The sequence below is a fragment of the Dendrobates tinctorius genome, unplaced genomic scaffold (genome assembly GCF_039654945.1).
Source record: "Dendrobates tinctorius isolate UK_male_01 unplaced genomic scaffold, ASM3965494v1 ptg000223l, whole genome shotgun sequence".
Taxonomy (NCBI): domain Eukaryota; kingdom Metazoa; phylum Chordata; class Amphibia; order Anura; family Dendrobatidae; genus Dendrobates; species Dendrobates tinctorius.
The window spans coordinates 11,625,856-11,652,621 of record NW_027361890.1 but is presented as its reverse complement, the minus strand read 5'-3'; the positions used below and the strand labels follow the sequence as shown (position 1 = coordinate 11,652,621).

The window sequence follows — 26,766 nt, the reverse complement described above, 5'->3', positions numbered from 1 at the left end:
TATGCGACACTTCTAGGGCCGGGGAACTCGGTCCAGGCCTTCGCCAGTTCTTCAGGGGTTTTGTCACAGCAGCGGTGGCCCGGTCCGTGGCCCTGGGTGTGCAATGGAAATAAAGATAGGTTTGATGATGGTTTTGGGGAGTAAAGATGGAAATAAGTCGTGACGCCACCCGTGGTGTTCGGCAATGATGAAAAGTCTACACTGCAGTTCAGATCCACTGGGGCAGTTGGTGACGCAGCAGAGTTGGTTCAGCTCTCCATGGGTAGATGTAGGCCCCAGGGCAGTTATGGTGTAAAATGTGATGATGGTGGTTGTAGTGCAAGGCAGGTGACACTGCAAATAAGTTGGAGGACACAGTAGAGTGCAGTCTTCACACTTTTACTCACGGTTCTTCCAGTTACAATCCCCAGCTGGGGTGGGGTATCCTCCGGGTCGGTGGTCCAGCTAGCTCTCAGGTAATTCAGGGTGCACTGTACCAGAACCCCTTTCTGATGTTCCTTTCCTGGCCGTCTCACTGCGCTGGCTCCCACCTCTTCTGCCCTGCAACTCTACTCACAGTGTCCCAAGCCAGCAGCCTCGGATCCTGTCGAGCGACGTTCTCTTAGTCCCCTTGATCCTATCTGGCTGCCTCTTCAGCGAATATGTATGGAGTTGGCTGTAGCATATACAGTTGCTACAGCCTCTGGTTTTCTAGCTGAGTCCTTAGTTTCACCACTTGTCTGGGGCTGTCCCATAATGCGAACTAGTCTCTCCACCCGACTACAGTCAGTGTGGATTCGGGCACCATGGGTGGATTCCTCACTTCCCCTACCCCTAGGACTCCTTCTTTCTCTTCTCACTCTTTGTCTATTCTAGGGACGACCTCCTCACTACTCCAGTCCCCAGCACAAACTCCCTTCTCTTTCCTGACTCCTCCTCCAACTGACTCCTGTTACCATGACAACTCTCCACTCCCAACTGTCAGCTTTCTCTCCAGCTGTCCTTCCCTTATCTACTTCCTTCACCCACACCTAATACTTAGTTTCCCCTTGGCCTAGAGGGATCTGGTGTTGGATGCTAGTGTGTGGGTCCTGGATAGTGTCCCCTCCTTACCCGAGAGGGGAGTACCACACCTCTGGCTGAGGTGCAGTACCTCTGTGGTGACTGGACCCTCAGGGGCACCACAGATAGATTAGGCCACATCTAGTTCTTTGGATCTGGTAAGCGCCCACAGTCCAAAGGCATGGCGTGACACTCTTTCACTGACTGCAGTCCACTTTTAGTGATACTCGTGTCCTGGCCTGGGAAGTCCTGTATTTTTTCAGTAAGACTCCCAGGTCACCTTTACTGTGTCACAGTTCCCATAAACCCACAGCTTTACCTCTTTGGAATTCCATTCATATCCAAAGCAGCTGAACTCTTTTTTGTTGGCTGTTACACTTGCCAGGATCCAGGACATTCTGGCTGTATTAAGATCCAGACTGCCTCTTTGTCCAGTAGAGTTACAGTGCTTGTTACCTTACCACAGTCAATGTGTGGCAAAAGGTCTGGGCTACATCAGGATAGGTCTTTTTCTTTTGATTAGCAGCTGAATTCAAGATGTTTACATCCAGCCACTGGAGGTATTTTCAGCTGATCGGTGGGGGTGTCTAGTGTCAGACCCACCAATTTCATATTGTCACTCAAATAAGTTATCAATATATAGTGCCTTGAAAATCCCTTTTAATGTCATTTTATATCCGGCACTGCACCTTTAATAAGTACTCTTGGTTTTATTTTCTGTACAATATCATTGAGGCTGCAATATAGTGTATGTGTATTAGTGGGCATAGAAATTGATAGATGACAGGAAGTGGCTTGTGCTCAGACTGCACAAATGTGATACAGTCAGTGATTGAGGGAAGTGGCCACGCTGTTCTGAATTAGATCAGTTTCACACCTCAATTTTTTTTTTTTTTCTATCATGACAGCTATTTTTTTTTCAATTATTTTTATTGACACATGATCCAAAATTAGATCTAGAAGAGCTTTTTCAATCCACACATTATGTTTTTCTCCTAAGGGATTCCCATACTGTCATCTGTGTGACAGCGCGAGAAACACTGGCACTGATCAGTGGTAACCTTTCAAGTTATCGCCAGTCGAAGCGCTGCAGTTCCAACACTGTCATGCAGATGATAGTGTGTGAGCCAGCAGCTGTGACCAGTGGCACTACTGTCATTGTTGTTTGCCTTCTCCTACTGACAGAAGCGAGAGCAGATATTCGAAGATGAGAGTATTCATGAGCCGGCACCTTATTTTCTCATCAGACAGGTTAGTAATATGGTGTTTTTTTATTTTAAATTTTTGAAAATAAATGGGTAAAAGAGGGTGGGGAGATTTATTTAAAACTAGCTGAGGAGCTCGGCGCTGCCCGGGCATAGTAACTAACTGTGGTTAGTTATAGCAAATTATAATTATCCTCCATCCCATAGTCCCATGCCCATATACCCGTCATACATATCCACGATCCCATAGGCCCGTGCCCATATACCCATCATACATATCCTCCATCCTATAGTCGAGTGCCCATATACCCATCACACATCCTCCATCCCATAGTCCCATGCCTATATACCCATCACACATCCTCCATCCCATAGTCCCATGCCCATATACCCATCATACATATTCGCCATCCCATAGTCGAGTGCCCATATACCCATCACACATCCTCCTTCTCATAGTCCCGTGCCCATATACCCGTCATACATATCCTCCATCCCATAGTTCAATGCCCATATACCCATCACACATCCTCCATCCCATAGTCAACCATTATGACATCATAATGAGTGGCGGGGCTTGCAACCTATTATGACATCAGCATCGTCATGGCAACCATTATGACATCATAATGAGGGGCAGGGCTTGATACACACACACTTTTTCCCCATTATGTAGATAGGGGCAAAATCGTTTGGTGAATTGGAATGCGTGGGGTTAAAATTTGCCTCACAACATAGCCTAGGACACTCTCGGGGTCAAAAACATGTAAATCAATCATCCGCGGAGACACCATCACATGTTTCTCAACGCAAGCAATGACTAGCCAGGTCTTTCACCGGGAAGGAACAACCACGGGAAGGGCAGTCTCCAATGAAGGAAACCACCTATGCCAAAACATGGTATCCATCCACAGACAGCTGTTTCGGGGTATTGCCCCTCATCAGTGTGGAGTAGGAAACTGGCTAGTAGGAGCAATGCCTAGTAAAAGACTATGACTAGTCTTTTACTAGGCATTGCTCCTACTAGCCAGTTTCCTACTCCACACTGATGAGGGGCAATACCCCGAAACAGCTGTCTGTGGATGGATACCATGTTTTGGCATAGGTGGTTTCCTTCATTGGAGACTGCCCTTCCCGTGGTTGTTCCTTCCCGGTGAAAGACCTGGCTAGTCATTGCTTGCGTTGAGAAACATGTGATGGTGTCTCCGTGGCTGATTGATTTACATGTTTTTGCATATTTCCCATAAGGGATGGGGGCATTGCTCTAGAATCACTGCGTTGAGAAACATGTGATGGTGTCTCCGCAGTGTTGGATGATGATCTCCATGAGGTCACTCATCCTCATTTTCATACTCTCGGGGTCAAGACGTGTGACTGTCAAATTTTGTGGCTGTAGCTGCGACGGTGCGGATGCCAATCCCGGACATATACACATACATACATACATACATTCTGGCTGTGTCTTTATTACAATCTGATTTGAGCTGTCTCTGGTGTGCTCATTTCCTTGGCACGGTTGGCAGTAGCAGCTGACGTACTAGCTATGGGCTGACGGCTGTGCTTTTCCACCCTGCCTCTCTTAGTCAATGATGCTGGATAGTGAGACAACCTCCTCTTCTTCCAAATCGAGCACACCAATATGATGGCCTTTGCTCCATGTGGGATCTAGGATTTTATCATCCCCGTATCATCTTCAAACCACTCTGCACCCCTTCCCTCCTAGCCATATGGTACACTGCAAAAAGATGCATCAGTTGGAACCTGTGTATTCTCATCCTCTGAGATGTTCTGCAGTGGTCCGCTGACTGTGTTCACTGGCCTTCCCACGTACCTATCCTCCAACACAACACATTATTGGGCATCAGTGAACTCAGTCTCTTCCACTTGTGGGGCAGGGCCAGGTGGATGGGTGACGGAACCACAGCCTGAGGAGTCATCAAACAGCAAAAGAGATAGCTTCATGACTTGTGGCTCAGACAGCTTGGTTGTTTTTCAAGGGAGGTGAGGTAGAAGAATGTTCATGACCATGTTCCTCAGGTGCAAAATCTGTGCTTTCAACAAGAGAATGGGTGGAAGACAATGCCAAGGAACCTTTTAAGTATCTTGTGGCCTCATTCTGCCAGAATTACTCGGGCCTTCAAAAAAAATGCCGAATGTCTTGACACCTGCGTGTACCAGAACAAGGTGTTGTACTTTGGGATGTAGGAGGTGCAAAACTACCATTTCCTCTCCCAGCAGCAGCTCCATCATCATGACTAGCAGCACCACCACGACCACGTCGCTTGTTTGATGCGCTCATATTTACGGCCATGATACCTGGCAATAGAAGTTGACTGTGTATCAGGATAGATGGGTCAGTCAGTATACACGACACTGGAACTGCACTGTGCACCAAGCTGAATGGGTACAATACACAAGGCTGGATCTTTACTGTGTACTAGGCTGTACTAGCAATATTAATCAGGCTGTAAAGAGTAGATAGGGGCTGTATGTACTAGGCTGTAGTGCTCTCTGTTCTGTCTGACAACACTGAAAATGGTGGTGAAACATGCAATCCTGTCATCATACAGGCTGTCTCATGTGTTGCGCTGCTCAATCACAGCCATACCAATTTTGTCATGGCTGTGATTGAGTAGGACAAGCTCACACTCATAAAGCTTGGTGATAGTGTAGAGAGAAGGGCCCCCATAGAGTGTCCGGGCCAGAACCAAGGGGACCACCATCTAGGTTCCTAAGGGAACTGTACCCGGGGAACGGAGGAGGAGAGTGGACTGCTGGGAGTGACAGGACAGCAAGGGGAGGAGCGAGTATAAAAGGGACAGGGAGCGCACAGGGGAGTCAGTTGGTGGAACGGCAGACACAAAGCAAGAGACTGTGGGAGTTTGAGAGAGCCTGAGTGACAATCTGTGACCAGAGAGGAGACCAGTGGCAGGGGGGAGACTTACAATGGTCTGCGGATAGTAAACGGCGAACTTACTAACAAGAGACTGCCACTTCACTCCAATCCGGGGTCACTACCTGCCCACGGTCGTCTGCGGCTGTTATCGCTGTGCTCCAGCCTGTGGCGGCCTGTCCGCCGCCCCTAGCAGCCGCTTCACTCCAGCTCGCGGCTGCGGCCTTCCCACTACCGCCCCGGCTTCAGCCCGCGGCTGCGACCTGTTCATCATCGCCCGGAGTTGACGTCACCCCGCTGCAGTCGGCAGTTGGGGCCTACTCCTCGCCTACAGAGAAACTCTTTGCCTAGGCCCAGGCGGTGCATGTGGCCTGCAAACCGCCACTCCTGGTAACTGCGACACAACCCTGCTTGGAGACTGGAGTCTCATTGAACTCACTTACGAGTAGAACCCCGCTATTTCTACAGGGGGTTACCTCATCAAAGGACTTCCTCAGGGCCTGTTGTGCCCTAACTCCTCCTGGGCGCCGGGGCGTCCGAAGACTACGACAGATCTTCAGCAGCTGGGCCCAGCGGCTGCGACACCAAAGCAGCCTCATCAGAGACGCCGAGGGACGTCAGGACGGATAAGTGACACTATAGGAAATAAGGACCCGTAGTCAGCCATATCGCGGCCCTATAGCAACAGGCCTTTGCCGGGTTAGTTGTGTTCTCTCTGAAAGTGTTTGTTTGTGCAGAGTCCCTGTGAGGACAATAGCTGTTAATGTGTTTTGGTTGCTTAGCATAGCCCTAGTGGCTTAAATTTATAAAAGTTCTCTAGCCAAAGTTCAATCCAGTCTCGCGTCTCGTCACTGCATCCTGCATACCTGCTGTTACCTACAATTGGTTGCGATGCAGCTTTTCACGAAGCTTTATTATTCACTACTAATGCACTTTGAAGTCCATGTTCAGGGTTCAGCACCACATATATAGCACAGGGTGTTCAGTACAAACCCCGAATATTAGCGTTCTGGGGCATCAATCAGTGCATTTATTGGATTAAAAAAAATTGATAAAAAAAGGTATGTGGTCCCTGTAATTTGTATGAACAGTAAAGGAAAAGCCGACAGCTGGGGGGCTGATGTTAATATTCTGGAAACGGGCCAATAACCATAAAGGTTCCCAGGCTGTTAATATCAGCTCAAAGCTGTTTTCTAGCCTCTACTGGTTATTATAGGGGAGACCACTCTCAAAAAAACTACGTGGGGTCCCCCTGTATTCAATATACAGACAGCTGTGAGTTGATATTAATAGCCTAGGAAAGGACCATGGATATTGGCCCCTTCCCAGACGAAAATCATCAGCTCTCAGCCACCCCAGTAATGGCCATCCATTAGTTGTACCAATTATGAAGCTTAGCCTTGCACTTCCCACTTGCTCTGGTGTGATGGCAAGTGGGGTAATAGTTGTGGGGTTGATGCCAGCTTTGCAATGTCACTTGACAGCATGTAAACAGGTTAGTAATGGAAAGGAGTCTATAGGACGCCCCATTAGTAATCCCATAATCATATTTTGATAAAGATACAGCAAGAATAAAGTCCTTTATTTAAAACTCCCCACCCTCTTTTACCCATGTATTATTGTAAAATATAAAATAATATAACACCATATTCCTTACCTGTCCGACGATAATCCATTAATGGTCATGTCCCACAATAATCCGGATGGTTTGGAGAGTAGTCATATGCAACCACCCTTCAGGCCAGCTGGAACACACTGAGTAGAGCATGAGAAGCGCTGCCTGCATGTGACCGGCAGTGACATCATTGAAGTTACCATCAGTCACAGCAGATCTTTTCACGCTCTGCTCTGTGTGTTCCAGCCATTAATGGATTATTGTCAGACAGGTGAGGAATATCGTGTTATATTGTTTTTTATTTTACAGTAATAAATGGGTATAAAAGGGAAGGGAGTTTTTATTTCAGATAAAGGAGTCTACCTTTCTGTATTTCTCATTTTTAAGTAACAGATCATTTTTTCCTTCCAACTTTAAGTAGGATGGTTCCATTGGGATTGATATACGTTTGGCTTCTGACATTCCAAACTTATTCAGAATTGAGTTGATCTTTGTATTTTGGTTTGGATGAAAGCTTCCATCTTCTCTTTGGATCTGGATTCCTAGATAATATGTCACATTTCCAAAGTCTTTCCTTTCAAAATGCTGATTCAGAATTTTAGTCATCTTTGCAATTACGGTATCCTCTTGATGAACCATAAGCACATCATCCACATATAAGAAAATATACATCGACCTTCTGTCTGTACATTTTGTTTATAAACACAAATCTGCTTGACCTCTTAATCCTTCCAATAAGACTGTTCATTTTGGTGTTGCAACCTCTTGCTGATTGCTTAAAACCATTGACAGATATTTGTAATTTGCAAATGAGATTATCTTCAACCTCTTTGATATAACCCTTTGGTTGAGTCATGTACAAGTCCTCCTCAATGTAACCATTTAAAGAGCCAGTTTTGATGTCCAAATGTGTGACAAGCATCTTTTGTACAAAATAGCAGGTATAGTCATTAGAGTCCTGAATGTGGTCTGCTTAGGAACTGGAGAAAATGTGGCATCATAATCTTCACCATATTTCTGAGAATATCCTTTTGTGCCTAATCTTGTTTTAAATCTGTGAACCTTCAGTTTTTCATGGACAGGTAGTTGTTGCATCTCATTCCATGACTGCAGCTTTAACTGATAGATGCTTAGCTGGTATACCCTTGTTTGATCTCAATGATCTCTAGACTTCAGGTTCACCTGATTTTTCTGTTGCTTCTTCAGTGGCTGAAGAACCTAACTAAACGTCTACGTCCTTTTTCTTGGTATTTTCAAATTGTGACTGATTGTTGTTGCTTCAGCTGGACTACTTGTATGATGTCATGTAACTTGGGCGACACAAAGTTCTCATCAATCATTATATCTCTGCTTATTGTGACCTTGTTCATTTAGGGGTGCAGGTTTCTCTTGACTTTCTGATTTTTACTGTAACCCACCAGGATACCCTCTTTTGCATGAGATTCCCACTTGGTAGGTTTTTCTTTGAGAATATGTAGAAATACTTTACTTATGAATATTCATATGTGTTGTACTTCAAGCATCTTGCGGTTCCACTTCTCAAATAGAGTTTTCTCAGTAGCTTTATATGGTAGTCTTTTTGAAAATAGCAAGCTGTCAAGATTTTTCACCCCAATATGTTGTTGGCAAATCTGCGTCAAATAGCGTACTTCTCCCACTTTCACAAAGTATCCTGTTCCTTCTTTCTGATACATCATTTTGTTAAGGGTTGTGTGGTACAGTGGTCTGAAACACAATTCCATAGTTCCTTAAAACGCTTTGTGTCTCATTACTTGTATTTTCAGTTCCATTATCTGCACGCAGAATTTTTGACATTCTTCCAAATTTGTTATATACTTCAGCATGATATATTTCTAGTGTCTCTGGAACTTGATATTTTCTGTGAAGCAGACAGACAACTGTGTATCTTGAATAATTAATCGATAAATGTGAGAACATATATCTTTTTTCCAGGTGCTTGAGTACTCATTGGGCTACAAACATCTGTGTGTAATAAGTCCAGAAGCTGTTCTGATTTTGTAGTACTATTCTTAGGAAAGGATTTTCTTGAGATTTTTCATTTAAGATAGCTAGTACTTTTCATTGTTTGACACAAATCGATTGTAACACCATCAGCAACTTGCTTATGAACTAACTTTGCTATTGCTTCTGGGTCTCTATGTGCAAGATGCTTGTGCCATACATACATACAATTCTTGTGTTGTTTCATGTTTATCAGTATATATACTTTTCTTGCATTATAGCTGGTACAACTTATCTTTGATTTTTCCTTCTGAATTCATATACTTATCTACAATCTTTCTTCTGACATACTTCAATGTAAGCTCATAATCTGGACGCGCACCTAGTGCAGTTGTGTGTCATAGCTTTCTGGTAGACCATAATATGGGAATCATTTAGATCTTCCTCAATGCCCGGCAAGTGCTCCACAATTTCTAGAGTATTTCTTATGCAATCCTGCATATCTTAGCCCATATTTAGCTTAGACTGACACAGTGTTCTCATTAAATAGAGCTTATTATTTATCCTTTCATACACTTTCTGCAGCTGGTTCTACATTTCTTTTGCAGTTTCACATTTACATGCATGCGCAATCTGATTATCATCTATACTGTTGGAGTTAGTGCTTAGTGCTTTTTGATCCTACTCTACCCTGTCTCCTGGTAGTGGGTCTGGTATAGACTCCTGTCTGTATTTCCACATGCCTTCTCTTATCAGCAGCCTCTTTACTTTGAATTTACAGAATTGGTAGTTTTGTCTAGTCAGATTTAGCACTGTGAACTTCACAGAGTTGCTGATGTTGGCCATCATTGCTTCTTCCTCTTAGTACACTGTTGTACTCTCTTCTGGACTGTTCTCTGCGTCTTTCGATTTCTTGGATTCTGGGTCTCTGGGCCCATAACCTGTTGACAGTGAAGTAATCTCTGTATTGTGCAACTGTTTAACAGTGAATAATATATTCATGAACATAGAAAACAAAGCTTACAACTGATATTTTTAATAGCTTAGGATCTTAGCACCTTATCTGTCAGCTTGCAAAGTGAGAGTAAAATGTGCTCCAGCTACACACACAGTGAACATGAACTTTCGGGTTCTTTTTTTAACAGTGCTTAATTGACAATATACCACTATTGCTCGAGACAGAAACTCATGCATTATTAAGCAGTAGTAAACAGTAGTTCATGCAATATATAAAATAATACGCATTATTCTTACATTGGCAGACGCTCACTTTCAGTGCCCATGTTTCTTTATAGAGGAACATCAAACTAACCATACCACGTTGTAAATTCATGTTGCTGCTGGAAAGTACTACAGTGGGGGAAAAAGTATTTAGTCAAACACCAATTATGTTCTCACACTTAAAAAGATGAGAGAGGCCTGTAATTGACATCTTAGGTAGATCACAACTATGAGAGTCAAAATGAGAAAACAAATTCAGAAAATCACCTTGTCTGATTTGGCAAGATTAATTTCTCAAATTATAGTGGAAAAAAAGTATTTGGTGATTAACAAAAGTTCATCTCAATATTTTGTTATATATCCTTTGTTGGCAATGACAGAGGTCAAATGTTTTCTATAAGTCTTCACACGGCTGGCACACACTGTTGATGGTCCATTCCTCCATACAGATCTCCTCTAGAGCAGTGATGTTTTGGACCTGTCACTGGGCAATATGGACTTTAAAATCCCTCAAAAGGTTTTCTGTGGAGTTGAGATCTGGAGACTGGCTAGGCCAATCGAGGACTTTCATATACTTCTTACGAATCCACTCCTTCATTGCCCTGGTGGTGTGCTTGGGATCATTATCATGATAAAAGAACCATCCACAATTTATCTTCAATATCTTTGCTGATGGATGGAGGTTTGCATTTAAAATCTCAGGATATATGGCCCCATTCATTCTTTAATGTACACGGATCAGTTGTCCTGGTCCTTTTGCACAGAAACAGCCCCAAAGCATGATGTTGCCACACCCATGCTTCACAGTAGGTATGGTGTTCTTTTCATGCAACTCAGCATTCTGTCTCCTCCAAGCACAACAAGTTTTGCTTGATCCAAACAGTTCTACTTTGATTTCATCAGATCATATGACATTCTCCCAATACTCTTCTGGATAATCCAAATGCTCTCTAGCAAAATTCAGTTGCACTGCAGGATCTGAGTCCCTGGTGGTGTAGTGTGTTACTGATGGTAGCCTTTGTTACGGTGGTCCCAGCACTATGCAGATCATTCACTTTGTCCCCCTGTGTGGATCTGGGATTTTTGCTCACCATTCTTGTGATCATTTTGACCCCATGGGGTGAGATCTTGCATGGAGCCCCAGATCGAGGGAGATTATCAGTGGTCTTGTATGTCTTCCATTTTCTTATTATTGATCCCACAGTTGATTTCATCACACCAAGCTGCTTTCCTATTGCACACTCAGTCTTCCCAGCCTGGTGCAGGGCTACAATTTTGTTTCTGGTGTCCTTCAACAGCTCCTTGGTCTTCACCATAGTGGAGTTTGGAGTGTGACTGTTTGAGGTTGTGGACAGGCTCCTTTTATACTGATAACAAGTTCAAACATGTGCCATTACTACAGGTAATGAGTGGAGGACAGAGGAGCCTCTTAAAGAAGAAGTTACTGGTCTGTGAGAGCCAGAAATCTTGCATGTTTTTAGGTGACCAAATACTTATTTTCCACCATAATTTTCAAAATAAATGTTGCCAAATCAGGCAAGATGATTTTCTGGATTTGTTTTCTCATTTTGACTCTCATAGTTGTGGTCTACCTATGATGTCAATTACAGGCTTCTCTCTTCTTTTTAAGAGGGGGAACTTGCACAATTGGTGGCTGACTAAATCCTTTCTTTCTCCAGTGTACATGTGGGGAGCGCGAGTGCCTACACCAATAGAACTGTGCCAGCACAGGACGCGAGTATAAGTGTTTATATTTTCAAGGGGGCAAACACTCAGATCGAGAAGGGGTTGTCCGAGTAGTGGACAACCCCTTAAAATTTCTGATTACTATGTAGAAAAAAGTGTTGCTAAAAAAACCATATGCGGTCCTATTATAAGCCCTTACTTCCTTACTTTTTATCTTGTACTCTAATAAATCATCTTCTACTTTCTCATCCCATTCTGTCTTTTTTCATTTCACTCTAGAAATCTCTTACTGCCCTTGCTCCCTTGTTTTCTTCACTGTTATTCCATATCTAGCTTGTATCTCTTACCCAGATTGCCTTCTTGTGTGCTTTTCTGATCACCTTAAGTCATTCCTCCGGTTTACTGTATAATTAACTCTTTAATAATCAACTGTAAAATCAGAGGGATCATTCTGTAAACTATCAGAACTGATAGCTACCTTTCGTCTGCTTTATTAAAGGTCATACCATGCATTTTTTTCTCCGAAAGCAGTGGCAAATAAGCGAATAAGAGCAAAACATTGCTTCTTGCCAACAATGGGTTACCCCTGTTTATAGCTAGCAGATAGAAGAAAAACCTCAGAAACCACGGATTGTATTAAAATGAGGAGCAGTCGGAGATCAGAGATTGCAAAGCTGTCAGGAGCAGAGACGTATGTCAACATTATATCTTCATTAGAGTTTCTCGAAGGCGGCACTAGAGCGTCCTGAGACACCGAGCCAGTCCCCTATCACTGCCACAATTCTGTATACTGCACAAAACAGGACTGGTGTATTCTGTACAGATCTCTGCGCCGCTGATACATAGTCCTGCCGTCTGCTTCACTGTGTGCATGTTCTATGCACAGCATGTTAGCAGCACCGGATATTGCTCCACAGCAAGACCACTCACAGAATACATAGCTCTGCTTCTACATAGTGGGTTAACATCTACCAGCATAAATAATATTTGTATCACGTTAATAAGCTGGCTTCCCTTGGAATTTCAGCTATTTTGGCATATTTTCTGTGCAATTATCACCCGACATGAATTACAGATGAAAGTATTTACAGCCTCATTTGCTCAGGGCGCCATGAATTTATATATAGTCAATGAGCAATAGTGCCCATGGTAAATGATGCAGATTAAACACTCAAGAATAAAGGGAACATGAGAAAAATGTAGCAATGCAGAATATAAATATAAATCTATGATGGCTAGAGAATTAAATGAAGCTATGGTTGTTTTTCTACACCTTCAAAAATTGGGGTTGTAATCTAAATGAAAGCAGTCCCCATTGACAGAAATGTTCCCAAAACTATTTGTATGCAAAATTAAGACAGCAAATACAATCACTTTTGGATTTTTTTTGTTTTTTTTCTTTAACTAATAGTGTATGTTTTCTGCCATATCAGCACAATTACAGAGGAATGTGCCCTTATCAATGAGATGAAATTAAGGCTACATTCCCATTGTGGGGAGGAGGACTCCCATGCAGTGACCGGGCAGGTACCCAGGGGACCGCCATCAGGGTTCCTGAGGGATCGATACTGGGAGAACAGTAAAGGGAGAGACTTGACTGAAGTTGTCAGGGAAACAGGGGGCGGGGCGAGGATAAAAGCAGCAGGGGGCGCGCTGAAGTGGCAGTTGACAGAGAGCAGGACAACAGACAGGAAGCCGGGTGAGACAGAGAGGACCGAGGGAGCGGACGGTGTGTTGTGGAGAGACCGACAGGGCCCTGCGAAAGGAAAGCTATGGACTTACTGACTAGTGACACATGAGAGCCTTGCACCGGTGGCCTCTCCCCTCATACGGTCACATACAGCAGCCCCCGCTGTTTCCCATCCTGCTGTGACAGGTCCACGACCTGCACTGACCGCTGCGACTAGAGACTATTCCTTTACAGCGGTCAGGACACTGCCCCCTGCCTTCTCCCACAGCTGCGGCCCCAGGGGACGCCACCTCGCTACATGCGGCAGTAGAGGCCCCCGTCCGGTTTGCTGAGGGATCTCTGGGCAGAGACTGGTGAACGGTTACATTTAGAGACTGTGTCATCACCGCGCCCACCGGTATTGTTCCTTCAGGGCCTGTTGCGCCCCATTGGCACCGATTCTTCAGGGCCTATTGCGCCCCATCGTCATCGTTTCTTCAGGGCCTGTTGCGCCCCATCGTCGCCGTTTCTTCAGGGCCTGTTGTGCCCCACCGGCATTGTTTCTTTAGGGCCTGTTGCGCCCCACTGGCACCGTTTCTTCAGGGCCTGTTGCGCCCCACCAGCATTGTTTCTTCAGGGCCTGTTGCGCCCCAGCGGCATCGTTTCTTCAGGGCCTGTTGCGCCCAGTTTCATCCTGTAGTATTGAGGCGTCAAGGCAGCCGCATCAGCGACCTCTACGTGGCCACGCCTGTGAACCTGACAGACCCCTGGAAGGATAAGTTTATTATAGTAGATAAGGACCCCCAGTTTGGTCATACGTGGCCTACAGCACCCCGGGCAAACTGGGTTAGTCGCATCCATAATAAGAAAGTGTTTTAGGTTTGTTGAGTCCCTGCGTGGACTAGTTATTGTTAACCCCTTTTGTTTGCTCAATATAGCCCCAGCGGCTACAGTTTATAAAAGTTGTTTCCACAAACCACACTCAGTCTCGTGCTTCGTCACTGCATCCTGCGAACCTGCTGAACCCTACACCATGATGAGTTTTTGACGTTACATATTTTTGCTGCATCAAAAACGCTGCTTACGGTTATGTGCACACGTACTTTTGAGAGCTGCGGATTTGTCCCCTCAGATTTGTAAAAAAACGCAGGTAAATCCGCAGGTCAAAAGTCCTGCAGTTTACCTGCGGATTAGCCTGTGGTTTAGCCCTGCGGTTTCACACCTCATAATGGATAAGGTGTGAAACCGCAGCGGATTCCGCACAAAGAATTGACATGCTGCGGATTGTAACCCGCAGCAAATCCGCACGGAAAAATCCGCAGCATGTGCACAGCGTTTTTGGTTTCACCATTGAAAACAATGGTACTGTACAACGCAGCAGAAACTGCTGCGGACCCGCAGGGCCAGAAACGCTGTGGATCTGCAGCAGACTCCGCAGCGTGTGCACATAGCCTACTACAGTTTCAGCAAAGTGGATGGGATTTATAGAAATCTCTTGCCCGCTGCCCTTCTTTTTCAATCAGTGTAAACTGAGTGGCATAAAGACAATGTCATATTTCTCTTGCAGGTATGCAGAGTTTTATGTGCTGATTTTTCCCATCGAAATGCATTAGATGCGTAAAATTTGCAGGTAAAAATTTGCATGTGTTTTCAGTGCATTTCTGTGGCGAAAAAATATAAAAAAAATGCATGCAATCTGCAAATGACTTTATCAATAAAGCTTTGTCAAAGTTAAATACCAGGAAGAATCAAAAACAAAGCAATGTTTAAAACATTATTTTCTAACAAGAGACAAAAAAAAAGCAGCATCAAACACACTGTAAAAAGAACGCACTCAAAAAGCAATGAAAAAATGCAAGTAACCTGTTTTACTCTATAGAATCTTGGAATATCAAAGTTGGAAAGCACCTTCAGGGTCATCGTGTCCAACCCCCTGCTCAATGCAGGATTCACAAAACCATCTCAGACAGATGTCTGTCCAGCCTCTGTTTGAAGACTTCCATTAAAGGACATCGCTTCACTAGAGATGAGTGAACCTTAACTTTAAAGTTCGACATTTATACATGACTGTTATGATATGTGTACACGACCAGTAAGAGCTGCTGGTTGGACGCCGTGTACATACGCAGCATCCAATCCGCAGCATTCAACCCGCAGCCTCCAGATGTTACAGCATAGTGGATGGGATTTCTTGAAATCCCATGCCCACTATGCATCCACAGACGTCCACGGATCACCTGTGGAGACGGACATGTAGCGCATCTCTCCAGACAGCAGCATTTCTTTATCTTGCAGAGGCGTGACACGCCATAAGATAAATTTCACCTGTACAATGTATTGGACGTGGTTAATCTGCACGGTTCATTGAACACATGTGCTGCATCCAAAGCCCTGCCAATTCCTGAACATCTGCACATACCCTTATTGTCCACTGGTAAATGCCACAAGTAGATTTCTCCAGAAGTCCGTTGCAAAGTTTGGAGATTCGGGTATGTCCGGGAGGTGAGAATATTTTCCATATCAAAAGTTCTTGACCTCATTGGTTTCAATGGGATTCAGTTTCTGGTTCATATTCAGGTAAAGGTCTGGTACCCGAACAGAACTTTGAAATAAAGTTCAGGTAGGGGTAATAATAACAATCTTTATTTTTATATAGCGCTAACATATTCCACAGCGCTTAACAGTTTGCACACATCCTCATCACTGTTACCAATGGGGCTCACCATCTAAATTCCCTATGTCTTTTTTGGAATGTTGGAGGAAACCGGAGTGTCCAGAGGAAACCCACGCAAACACGGGAAGAACATACAAACTTCTTGCAGATGTTGTCCTTGGTGGTATTTGAACTGCAGCGCTAACCACTGAGCCACCGTGCTGACCAGATCCCTAACTTTCACAAGTCCTCTCATGCCTACTTACCACCTCTCGTAGCAGCCTGTTTCACTCATTGATCACCCTCACTTATAATACCAAGGCTGATGTTTAACATAATAAAATGGTACATAAAGAGTTAAATAAAGACACACAAAATCTGCATGCAATATCGGTTTAATTTAAAAAAAAAGGGGGGGAAAATGGTGTGGGCTCCAGATCAATTTTCCAGTCCAGAGAGGGAAAGCCAGCGACCGGGGTCAGATGTTTATAGACTGGGAAGGCGTTAATACCCATGGATCTTCCCAGTCAATGAATATCAGCCCACAGCTGTCTGCACAGTCTTTACTGGCTATTAAAATAGGCGAATCCCTCAAAAAATGACGTGGCGTCCCCCTATAATTTAGTCAGAAAGACTATGCAGACAGCTGCGGGCTGATATTCATAGCTTAGAAAGGGGCCATGGATATTGCCCCCCCCCCCCCGGCTACAAACACCAGCTCTCAGCCGCCCCAGAAATGGCGAATTACTAAGATGCGCCAATTTTGGCACTTAGCCTCTCTCTTTCCACTGCCCTGTAGCAGTGGCATGTGGGGTAATAAGAGGTTAATGTCACCTTTGTATTGTGAGGAGACATAAAGCCCGGCTTAGCAATGGAGAGGCGTCAATAAGACGCCTATCCATTACTAATCCTATAGTTATTAATGGGTTAAAAAAAGATACAGCCTGAATAAAGTATTTTAATGAAATAAGACACCAAACAGATTTCCAATAATAATTATGCGCCTAATTCCCCAAAGCACTTCATCACCTGCAAAAAAATAAAATAATAAATCAACAATATACTCCCTGTCTCAATGTAATCCATTTAATAGTGAGTGTAGCACGATGATCTCTCCTATAGAGCAGTCACATCAGCAGATGTGAGCGCTCTACAGGGCCTCCGATGACACACTGAATGGAGATAATACTCCTGTAATGTATCATCTGAGTTCATGCTCTCACTTTACGGCACCACTGCTGCATGAGAATTTTTTCATGCAGCTGTGCCGCAAGTGACAGGATGAACTCAGTTGACCTCGGCGGTGGAGTGACCCACAGTGGGAGCATTATCTCTGGTCAATGTACACCAGAGCCCCTGGAGAGCGGTCGCATCTGCTGATGTGACAGCTCTACATGGAAGATGTTAGGCGTCGGGTTCCTGCAGCTGCACAGCGGGAATCCAGAGCCTTGCATCCAGCAGTCTCCAATTCTCCACCGACTGGTCAGGAGCCTGCACAACAATCTCGGCGTCCCAGCTGCTCTGCTCAAGCCAGCTCTGTAGGACTGGTTGTTGCTGCCACCTCTGGGTCAGCAATAGCAGCACGGGCTGTCCTGCAGCAAGCCACTCCAGAGGCTAAGTCCTCTCGTCACGCTATTGGGCATGCTCACGAGACGATCTCCCATTGGAGATCGGGAGTCACGTGCTCAGGTCCTTCTCCTGATCTGATTGGTCCTTCTCAGAGATCTGGAAGGTCCCGGAACACGGGACATCCTCCACAGTACTAGCGTCCGACAGTGCGCTCCTCTTGGGCACTGTGCAATGGCGGCTGGGTCAGTCGCCACACTGCCGTAGCAGCACTGGTTGGCGTCTGCGGTAGCGACGCTGCACGCACGGTAGGTCTAGACGGACATCGCCCTGAGTCTTGGGTTTAGTCCTGTGACCACATACTGTACGTGCACTCCGTTGAGTTCTGTGAGGTCAACAGGCTCGGCATTTATGTTCATGCCTTTAGCGACTCTGTGAATCAACAGAGTACGCCCAGCGCACATCGGGTGATGTTATAACCCGGGTGTGCTATACCGCCATATAGTGTGTCTGCCATTGTTTAGCAGTGGTTTTAACACCTACTGCACGGTGGACCCCGGGCGGCGAACGCACTTTCTATTATTTAATATTTAGTGCGTTCTGCCGTCCCTAACATTATACTAGTGCCAGGGTCTGGCTAGCAATGGCGGACCCACAGCAGCTACGGCAGTACATTCGGCAGCTGGAGAGCAGGTTGGCGGCTATTGAGAGCTCCACCTCAGCTGCGAATGTTACAGTGGCCACTGCCCAGGCAGTCACAGAGGCTGTCTCGCGTGTGCCCACGTCAGTGCCGACAATGTCCCGCCTCCCGTTGCCGATAAATTTTCTGGAGACAGCGCCGCCTGCAGGGGTTTCGTGAGCCAGTGCTCTATCCAGCTTGAGTTACTGGCCATGCGACTCCCTACAGAGTGGGCTAAGGTGGGGTTTATCATCTCCCTCTTGTCGGGCAGGGCGTTAGAATGGGCCACACCGCTGTGGGAGCATGGTGTCCCCGTGGTTCTGAGCGCTGCTCAGTTCCTCACCTCTCTAAAACAGGTCTTTTTGGGACCACGGGTCAGTCACGACACCTCTCTCCAGCTATTAGCTTTAACACAGGGCTCCCTCTCGGTCAGCCAATACGTTGTTCGTTTTCGGACACTGACTTCCAAGTTGGAGTGGCCTGATAAGGCGCTCGTCCCTGTGTTCTGGGGTTTGGCGGAGCATGTCAAAGATCTCCATTATATTGAGCGTGGGTTGGAGCGAGCTCAATCCAGACAGAGGGTTAGGTTGGCTCCTGCCTTCTCTGTACCTCTTGAACACATGGAGATGTCTCACACCGGCTCTAAGCAAAGCTCTGCATGCTGTTATCAGTGCCGGCAGTTTGGCCACTCAGCTAACACATGTCCACAGCGGTCGAAAAAACGATCACGCCCCGTGGTCGTAGGAGGGGGTCTATCTGATATGAAACCGTTTTCTCCCAAACCAGTATTCCGAGGGACGTTAGATATTGGTGCTTCCACCTGGGAGGTAGAGCTCACGGTGGACTCCGGGGCAGAAGGAAATTTCATGTCTTTGTCCTTCGCCCAAAAGCATGCTGTCCCGCTGATGCTACTGCCCCATCCCATGACTATCAGGGTGGTTAATGGTGCACCTTTACCCTCTCAGGTCACCCACCAGACAGCTCCTCTTGTTCTCTCTATCTCACCATCTCACCACGAGACCTTGTCCGTGTTCATTTTGCCAGATGGCATTGACCAGGTGCTTCTCGGAGTTCCCTGGCTCCGTTATCATTCCCCTCATATTGATTGGTCTTCAGGGAATATACTGGGTTGGAGCAAGGACTGTGAGGGGAGGTGCATGAGGGGCAGTGTCCAAGTAGCCTCCACAGAAGTGCCCGCGGACCTTTCCGCGATTCTTACACACTACCGTCAGTACGCGGACGTTTTCTCCAAAAAGTCTGCGGAGACGCTTCCGCTGCACCGTCCATACGATTGCCCAATAGACCTATTGCCGGGTGCGGAACCTCCTAGAGGCCGCGTGTATCCTCTATCTCTCCCCGAGATGGAGGCTATGTCACAATATATCCGGGAGAACCTGGCAAGAGGTTTTATCAGAAAATCAGTGTCGCTGGCTGGTGCAGGGTTCTTCTTCATGCAGAAGAAGAGTGGAGAGTTGCGCCCCTGCATTGACTACAGAGGCCTCAACGTCATTACTGTAAAAAACAAATTCCTTCTTCCTTTGATCTCTGAGTTGTTTGACAGGTTGTGAGGGGCCCGGATCTTTACGAAATTGGATCTACGGGGGGCGTACAACCTGATCCGCATACGCGAAGGAGACGAGTGGAAGACAGCCTTTAACACCAGGGATGGCCACTACGAGTATTTGGTCATGCCCTTCGGTCTGTGTAATGTATTACAGGACTGCGTAAATGACGTCTTTCGAGATATGCTTTCCACCTCGGTGGTGTTCTGTCTGGATGACATTCTCATAACAATAAACCTGAGGCTAAAAAAGATTCTTTCAATATGCGTGGTTCTTTATTGTAAATAATAGTCACACAATTCCCCAACGTTTCGACCGTACTGGCCTTTTTCAAGGGTAGCTTATCTAAATAAAACATGAAATTGACATCAAATCACAAACTATGAATTATTAAACAAAATTAATACATTGCTGACTGATGTTCAATATGTACAAATATTTAGCTGACATGCCATTAAGATGACAAAACCATAGATAAATCCAGTATCCATCATTGGAGATAGTTCACATAGGGGAAAAAAACCTTTAAAATTTTTTTTTTTTTTAATTACAAATTAGCTACAACCTAAGGCAGTTTCTGGTATCACAATATTGTGGTATATACAGTAATTGAATATATACCTGTATGACCATAAATTGAAGATTCGAGTTTCTGAAAAAAATATAAGGAAAAGAGAAAAAGAATGATTTGCTAAGTAAGATATAGCCCATAAAAAGTTATCATATGTGGCATCATTATTGTGAACAAAAGGCCAGTTCCAAATAACAAACCTCTAGATAGGATATGCGGTAGAACAGGACAGCGCCGCGGTCAGAGGAAGGAGTGAGTATAACACCACCAAACAAAACTTTTTATACCATTTTAATGAAGGAATGCAATACAGCTGAAAGCATAAGAAGTATTTGTGTGCACACATGCGCCATTCTACAATGAGGACGGAAGTGGGGCATACTCAAAACTATGTCATACAGTTTTTATAGATAACCTTTTTACTACAATGTTTGTTATTGAGCCCCACTTCCGGTTTGAGTATGCCCCACTTCCATCCTCGTTGTAGAACGGCACATGTGCGCACACAAATACTTCTTATGCTTCGTTTCCCTCACTCCTTCTCCTGATATGCCCCACTTCTGTCTTTGTGCCACACTTCCGTCCTGGTTGACGGTTTGCAGATGCGCTCTTTAGCGTTCTCCTAAGTCTTTCAGCTGTATTTCATTCCTTCATTAAAATGGTATAAAAAGTTTTGTTTGGTGGTGTTATACTCACTCCTTCCTCTGACCGTGGCACTGTCCTGTTCTACCGCATATCCTATCTAGAGGTTTGTCATTTGGAAGTGGCCTTTTGTTCACAATAATGATGCCACATATGATAACTTTTTATGGGCTATATCTTACTTAGCAAATCATTCTTTTTCTCTTTTCCCTAAATTTTTTTCAGAAACTCGAATCTTCAATTTATGGTCATACAGGTATATATTTAATTACTGTATATACCACAATATTGTGATACCGGAAACTGCCTTAGGTTGTAGCTAATTTGTAATTTAAAAAAAAAAAAATGTTTAGGTTTTTTTTTCCCTATGTGAACTATCTCCAATGATGGATACTGGATTTATCTATGGTTTTGTCATCCTAATGGCATGTCAGCTAAATATTTGCACATATTGAACATCAGTCAGAAATGTATTAATTTTATTTAATAATTCATAGTTTGTGATTTGATGTCAATTTCATGTTTTATTTAGATAAGATACCCTTGAAAAAGGCCAGTACGGCCGAAACGTTGGGGAATTGTGTGACTATTATTTACAATAAAGAACCACGCATATTGAAAGAATCTTTTTTAGCCTCAGGTTTATTGTTATTAGAATACTGTTTTTTCCTGACGGCTTGGTTGTATTTTCCCATTCATTATCAAATATACTACTTATTTTGGGATATAATTTTACAACCTTGACATGATGTCTTTTGACACATTATCTTATAATGAATCAGAAGCTAATACCATCATTGGTCAGGTAGATATACCTGGTCAATTTCTTCATACACCTTCTGACCAATTACGATCTCGTGATTTTGAAAGAATGTGCAAAAAGAAGACGGCACATCAACTTCACTATGCCACATTGGCTGAGTATCATAGGGTAAAAAGGACACCCAGAGGCCTTCGAGTTTCTCTCAGGCCCACCCTTTTTTCTGACAAAGTGGAAATTTGTAATAAATTTCAAGCCATACTTAATAAGTGCTCTATGGACTTGATTTTACTCACTGTCGAATTCCTGCAGAAGGAGTTATCAACAATAGACACGGAGATCAATAATGCTGAACAGCAACTACGAAGTATACTCCCTCAGGAGGAATTTAACAAAATAAAATTACAGGTTGAGAAATCAAATATTGAATTTCAAACTCATTTACAAGAACGTAAGAGACTGAAATTCCTAAGAGATGCCAATGATTACCAACGCAATAATGTTTATTATTGGAGAAATCAGAATATTTCTAGGGAACGCAGATCAACAAAATGTTGGGATCCCTCTTTCTCTAATAGTTCTGACAGTGATAGCTCCAAAGGCTCATTTCACATTTTTGAACAAAGACGGGGAAGAGGTTCAAGAAATCGCAGCAACAGAGGAAATTAAGAAGGGTCCGGTACTACAACAACATGGATACAGACTCGTTCACATGTAACCGAGGACGAATTGGTATAAAATATTTCATCCTATGTTCTGTCCTCCACTGAGATGTCTGCACTTCAAAAGGGTCTCTCCTTTTGTCCAACACCCAAATTTAATGAGTTCACTTTTGATCAAGAATTACATCGTTTTTTCAGATCTTTACGATTGAAGGTTCACTTTGCTACGGGTCCGTCTACCACACAAAATCTTTTAATCAATACTCAACCTGACTTACGTCCGAATATGGACAAATTTACATTAAAGGAACTGAACTTATACAAGCCTAGTAGCTATACTCCACCTAGGTCATATCATCCAATAGAAACTTATATTGGTTTGGTACAAAAGGACATTAAGCATCAATTACAGTTCATTCATAATGGTCATTATCGTATTTTGAGTAATATTTCTAAGGTTGAACGTATGGCCATAGATGGCCTTTTTCAAAATAAACAACTTATTATAAAACCAGCTGATAAAGGTGGTTCCATTGTGGTGATGGATAGGCAATACTATGTTAATGAAATCTATTCTCAACTTAATAACATTGATACCTACCTTCCTTTATCCTCTAATCCTTCTTTCTCGATTGCAACAGAGGTTCGTAGCACTGTTCAGGGTTTTGTATCTCGGGGTGTTATTGATACTAAGACAGGTGATTTTCTGATTAATTCTCATCCTGTTATACCCGTATTCGAAACACTCCCCAAGATACATAAAAATCTCACACACCCTCCGGGCAGACCGATTGTTGCCTCCACAAATTCACTGTTGTCACCTCTATCCATGGTACTTGAAAAAATTATTTCTCCACTCCTTCACCTTATCCCTTCATGGCTTAGGGACACATCACATTTCTTGTCTTTTATTAGAGATTTGAAATCAATCTCTATTAACTGTTATCTAGTTATCTTGGATGTGACAAGTCTATATACTAGTATCAGCCATGAAAAGGGGATTTGTGCTGTTAAGAATTTTTTGGAAAAGAATACTGAATTTAGTACTGACAAGAAATATTTTTGTATATCTATGCTAACTCTCGTTCTAACAAAAAAATTTTTCTTATTTGAAGATAAGTTTTTTATTCAATTATCAGGCACAGCAATGGGCTCTAGTGTGGCGCCTCCTTACGCCAAAATCTATATGGCTGAATTTGAATCTGAGTTTGTCTATCCTCATATTCTCTTCCAACAATATTCTGTCCTTTGGAAGAGATATATAGACGATATATTCTTATCTGGTCGGGTGATTTGAATTCTCTGGAGATATTTGTTCAAAACATTAACTCTAAGATTGAGGGTCTATCTTTTACTATGCAATGTGATGAGATGTCTATTCCTTTTCTTGACACCAGGGTCATCAAGAATATGGATGGCTCTCTTTCCACTGATCTATTTGTCAAATTAACGGACAAGAATAGTCTTTTACATTTTACCAGTTGCCAACCCAAACACATTAAAAGATCTCTCCCGAGATCACAATTCTTCCGGATTGAGCGTATAGTGACAGATAATCACACTCGCACTATTCTCTATGCTGAAATGAAATCCAAATTTGAATCTCGGGGTTATCCGGATTCTCTGTTGTCCCTCTCATCTTCGTCTACAGCTAAACCGACCACTAAGGTTAGCAAAGTGGCCTTTGTTAATACGTATCATCCTTTTATGAATTTGTTTCACAAGATTATCCGCCAACAGTGGCCCCTTCTCTATGACTCTTACCCTCAGATCTTGGAATTTCAAGTTCCTCCTCTGATCTGTTATAAAAAATCTCCTAACTTACGAGACTTATTGGTAAGGGCTGATATTTGTAGTTTACGCAACTCTAATAGACAAATGCTACTTAGACCACAGCGCAATGGGACTTTCCCATGCCTACATTGTTTACAATGCTCTAATATCATTAATGGGGACACATTTACCCATCCTAGATCTGGGAAGATCTTTTCTATTAAGGATTATCATAGTTGGGACTCTACTTACGTAGTATACTTGATTAAATGTCCGTGCGGTCTTGGATATGTTGGAGAGAACACCCAACATATCCGGGACCGTATTTCACAGCATAAGTCAACTATTCGGTGTAAGAGAACTCTATTACCCATTCCAGCCCATTTTATTTCTCATAATCATCATATTTCCCAACTTCATTATCAGATTATAGAAAGTGTACCGTTGGCCAGACGAGGGGGCAATAGAATACAGAAATTAAAAGAAAGAGAAGCATATTGGATATATACACTTCAAACATTGGAGCCTTTCGGTCTCAATCGTGAATATGAAGTTTTTCACTGATAACGTTGATATGTATATGTATACATATACTAATGTATGTATATACATATTTATTTAACAACAAAAAACCTCCTTTTTCTAATAGCATGATGGAATTGGTGTGCCTCTTCTTTCTTATTATTTTGGGATTTATCATTTTATCGTTATTATAATGATTGGTCATATATCTTCAATGTATTATTATAAATATATGTGTATAAATATTTCTCTTGGAAGATTATGTTTTATTTCATATATATTTCATTATAAACTATTATTCATCATTGCTTTCCTTTTTTTATCTCTTTACAGACCTAATCGCGGGAGTATGGTATTCACTTTTTGGTTCAAATTCACTTTTGATTGGGTATCAAGTATGAACCGTTCAAAATAAATAAATATATTATTATATAAAAAGTTTCCATTGCCCTATTTTTATTTATTTTTTTTCTCTTTACTCATTCCACATGATGTATATAGCATTTGGTATTCTATATGATCTCACATGGATGCGCTATTATGGATCTATTACATATGGTTCTATTATGCTTGTTTCTTTTGACTATATATGTTTTCTATTTGTCCTTTCTATAGGACTGCGCATGCGCACTCATAGCGCTATTTTTTTTGGACTTTTTTGCTACACAAGATTTCACCGTTTCTATGTCAAATACTACTGGGTACATCTGTACAGTGATTGCGCTCAGTATGGTCATTGCTTGTTGTTACTATGTCTTACATTTTTTATAGATAACCTTTTTACTACATCGTTTGTTATTGAGCCCCACTTCCGGTTTGAGTATACCCCAGTTCCGTCCTCATTGTAGAACGGCACATGTGCGCACACAAATACTACTTATGCTTCATTTCCCTCACTCCTTCTCCTGATATGCCCCACTTCTGTCTTTGTGCCACACTTCCGTCCTGGTTGGCGGTTTGCAGATGCGCTCTTTAGCGTTCTCCTAAGTCTTTCAGCTGTATTGCATTCCTTCATTAAAATGGTATAAAAAGTTTCGTTTGGTGGTGTTATACTCACTCCTTCCTCTGACCGCGGCGCTGTCCTGTTCTACAGCATTTCCTGTCTAGAGGTTTGCTATTTGGAACTGGCCTTTTGTTCACAATAATGATGCCACGTATGGTAACTTTTTATGGGCTATATCTTACTTAGCAAATCATTCTTTTTCTCTTTTCCCTATATTTTTTTCAGAAACTCGAATCTTCAATTTATGGTCATACAGGTATATATTCAATTACTCTATATACCACAATATTGTGATACCAGAAACTGCCTTAGGTTGTAGTTATTTGGAATTTTTAAAAAAAAAATTTTTTAAAGGTTTTTTTTTCCCTATGTGAACTACCTCCAATGATGGATACTGGATTTATCTATGGTTTTGTCATCTTAATGGCATGTCAGCTAAATATTTGTACATATTGAACATCAGTCAGCAATGTATTAATTTTGTTTAATAATTCATAGTTTGTAATTTGATGTCCATTTCATGTTTTATTTAGATAAGATACCCTTGAAAAAGGCAAGTACAGCCGAAACGTAGGGGAATTGTGTGACTATTATTTACAATAAAGAACCACGCATATTGAAAGAATCTTTTTTAGCCTCAGGTTTATTGTTATTAGAATACTGTTTTTTCCTGATGGCTTGGTTGTATTTTCCCATTCATTATCAAATATGGATGACATTCTCATCTTTTCTTCAGATTTGACCTCTCACCGGAGAGACGCCTGCAAGGTTTTCGACCGTTTGAGGGTGAATTCTCTCTTTGCCAAGCTGGAGAAATGCCAGTTTGAGCAGAAGTCCTTGCCGTTCCCTGGGCTACATCATCTCGCCCAGGGGTTGGCTATGGATCCTGCCAAATTGCAAGCAGTAATGGACTGGCAGGAGCCCCATTCTTTGAAAGCGGTGCAGCGCTTTTTGGGGTTCGTTAATTATTAACGTCAGTTCATTCCCCATTTCTCCACACTGGTAGCTCCTTAGGTCGCTCTCACCAAGAAAGGAGCCAATCCTAAGGTTTGGTCAGAGTAGGTCTCCATGGCCTTTTCTT

The 26,766-nt window shown here is 43.1% G+C and overlaps 1 protein-coding gene across 1 annotated transcript in view; it reads left to right on the top strand.

The window, feature by feature from the left end:
- LOC141059022 (uncharacterized) overlaps window positions 1–25,021 on the top strand; it is a 36,805-nt gene extending 11,784 nt beyond the window's left edge. Inside the window, exons 3-5 of the mRNA XM_073555229.1 lie at window positions 22,038–22,176; window positions 24,039–24,223; window positions 25,016–25,021. Of these exons, the coding sequence (XP_073411330.1) occupies window positions 22,038–22,176; window positions 24,039–24,223; window positions 25,016–25,021 (330 nt within the window). The remainder of the gene's footprint in view (window positions 1–22,037; window positions 22,177–24,038; window positions 24,224–25,015) is intronic.
- Window positions 25,022–26,766: the final 1,745 nt, after the last annotated feature.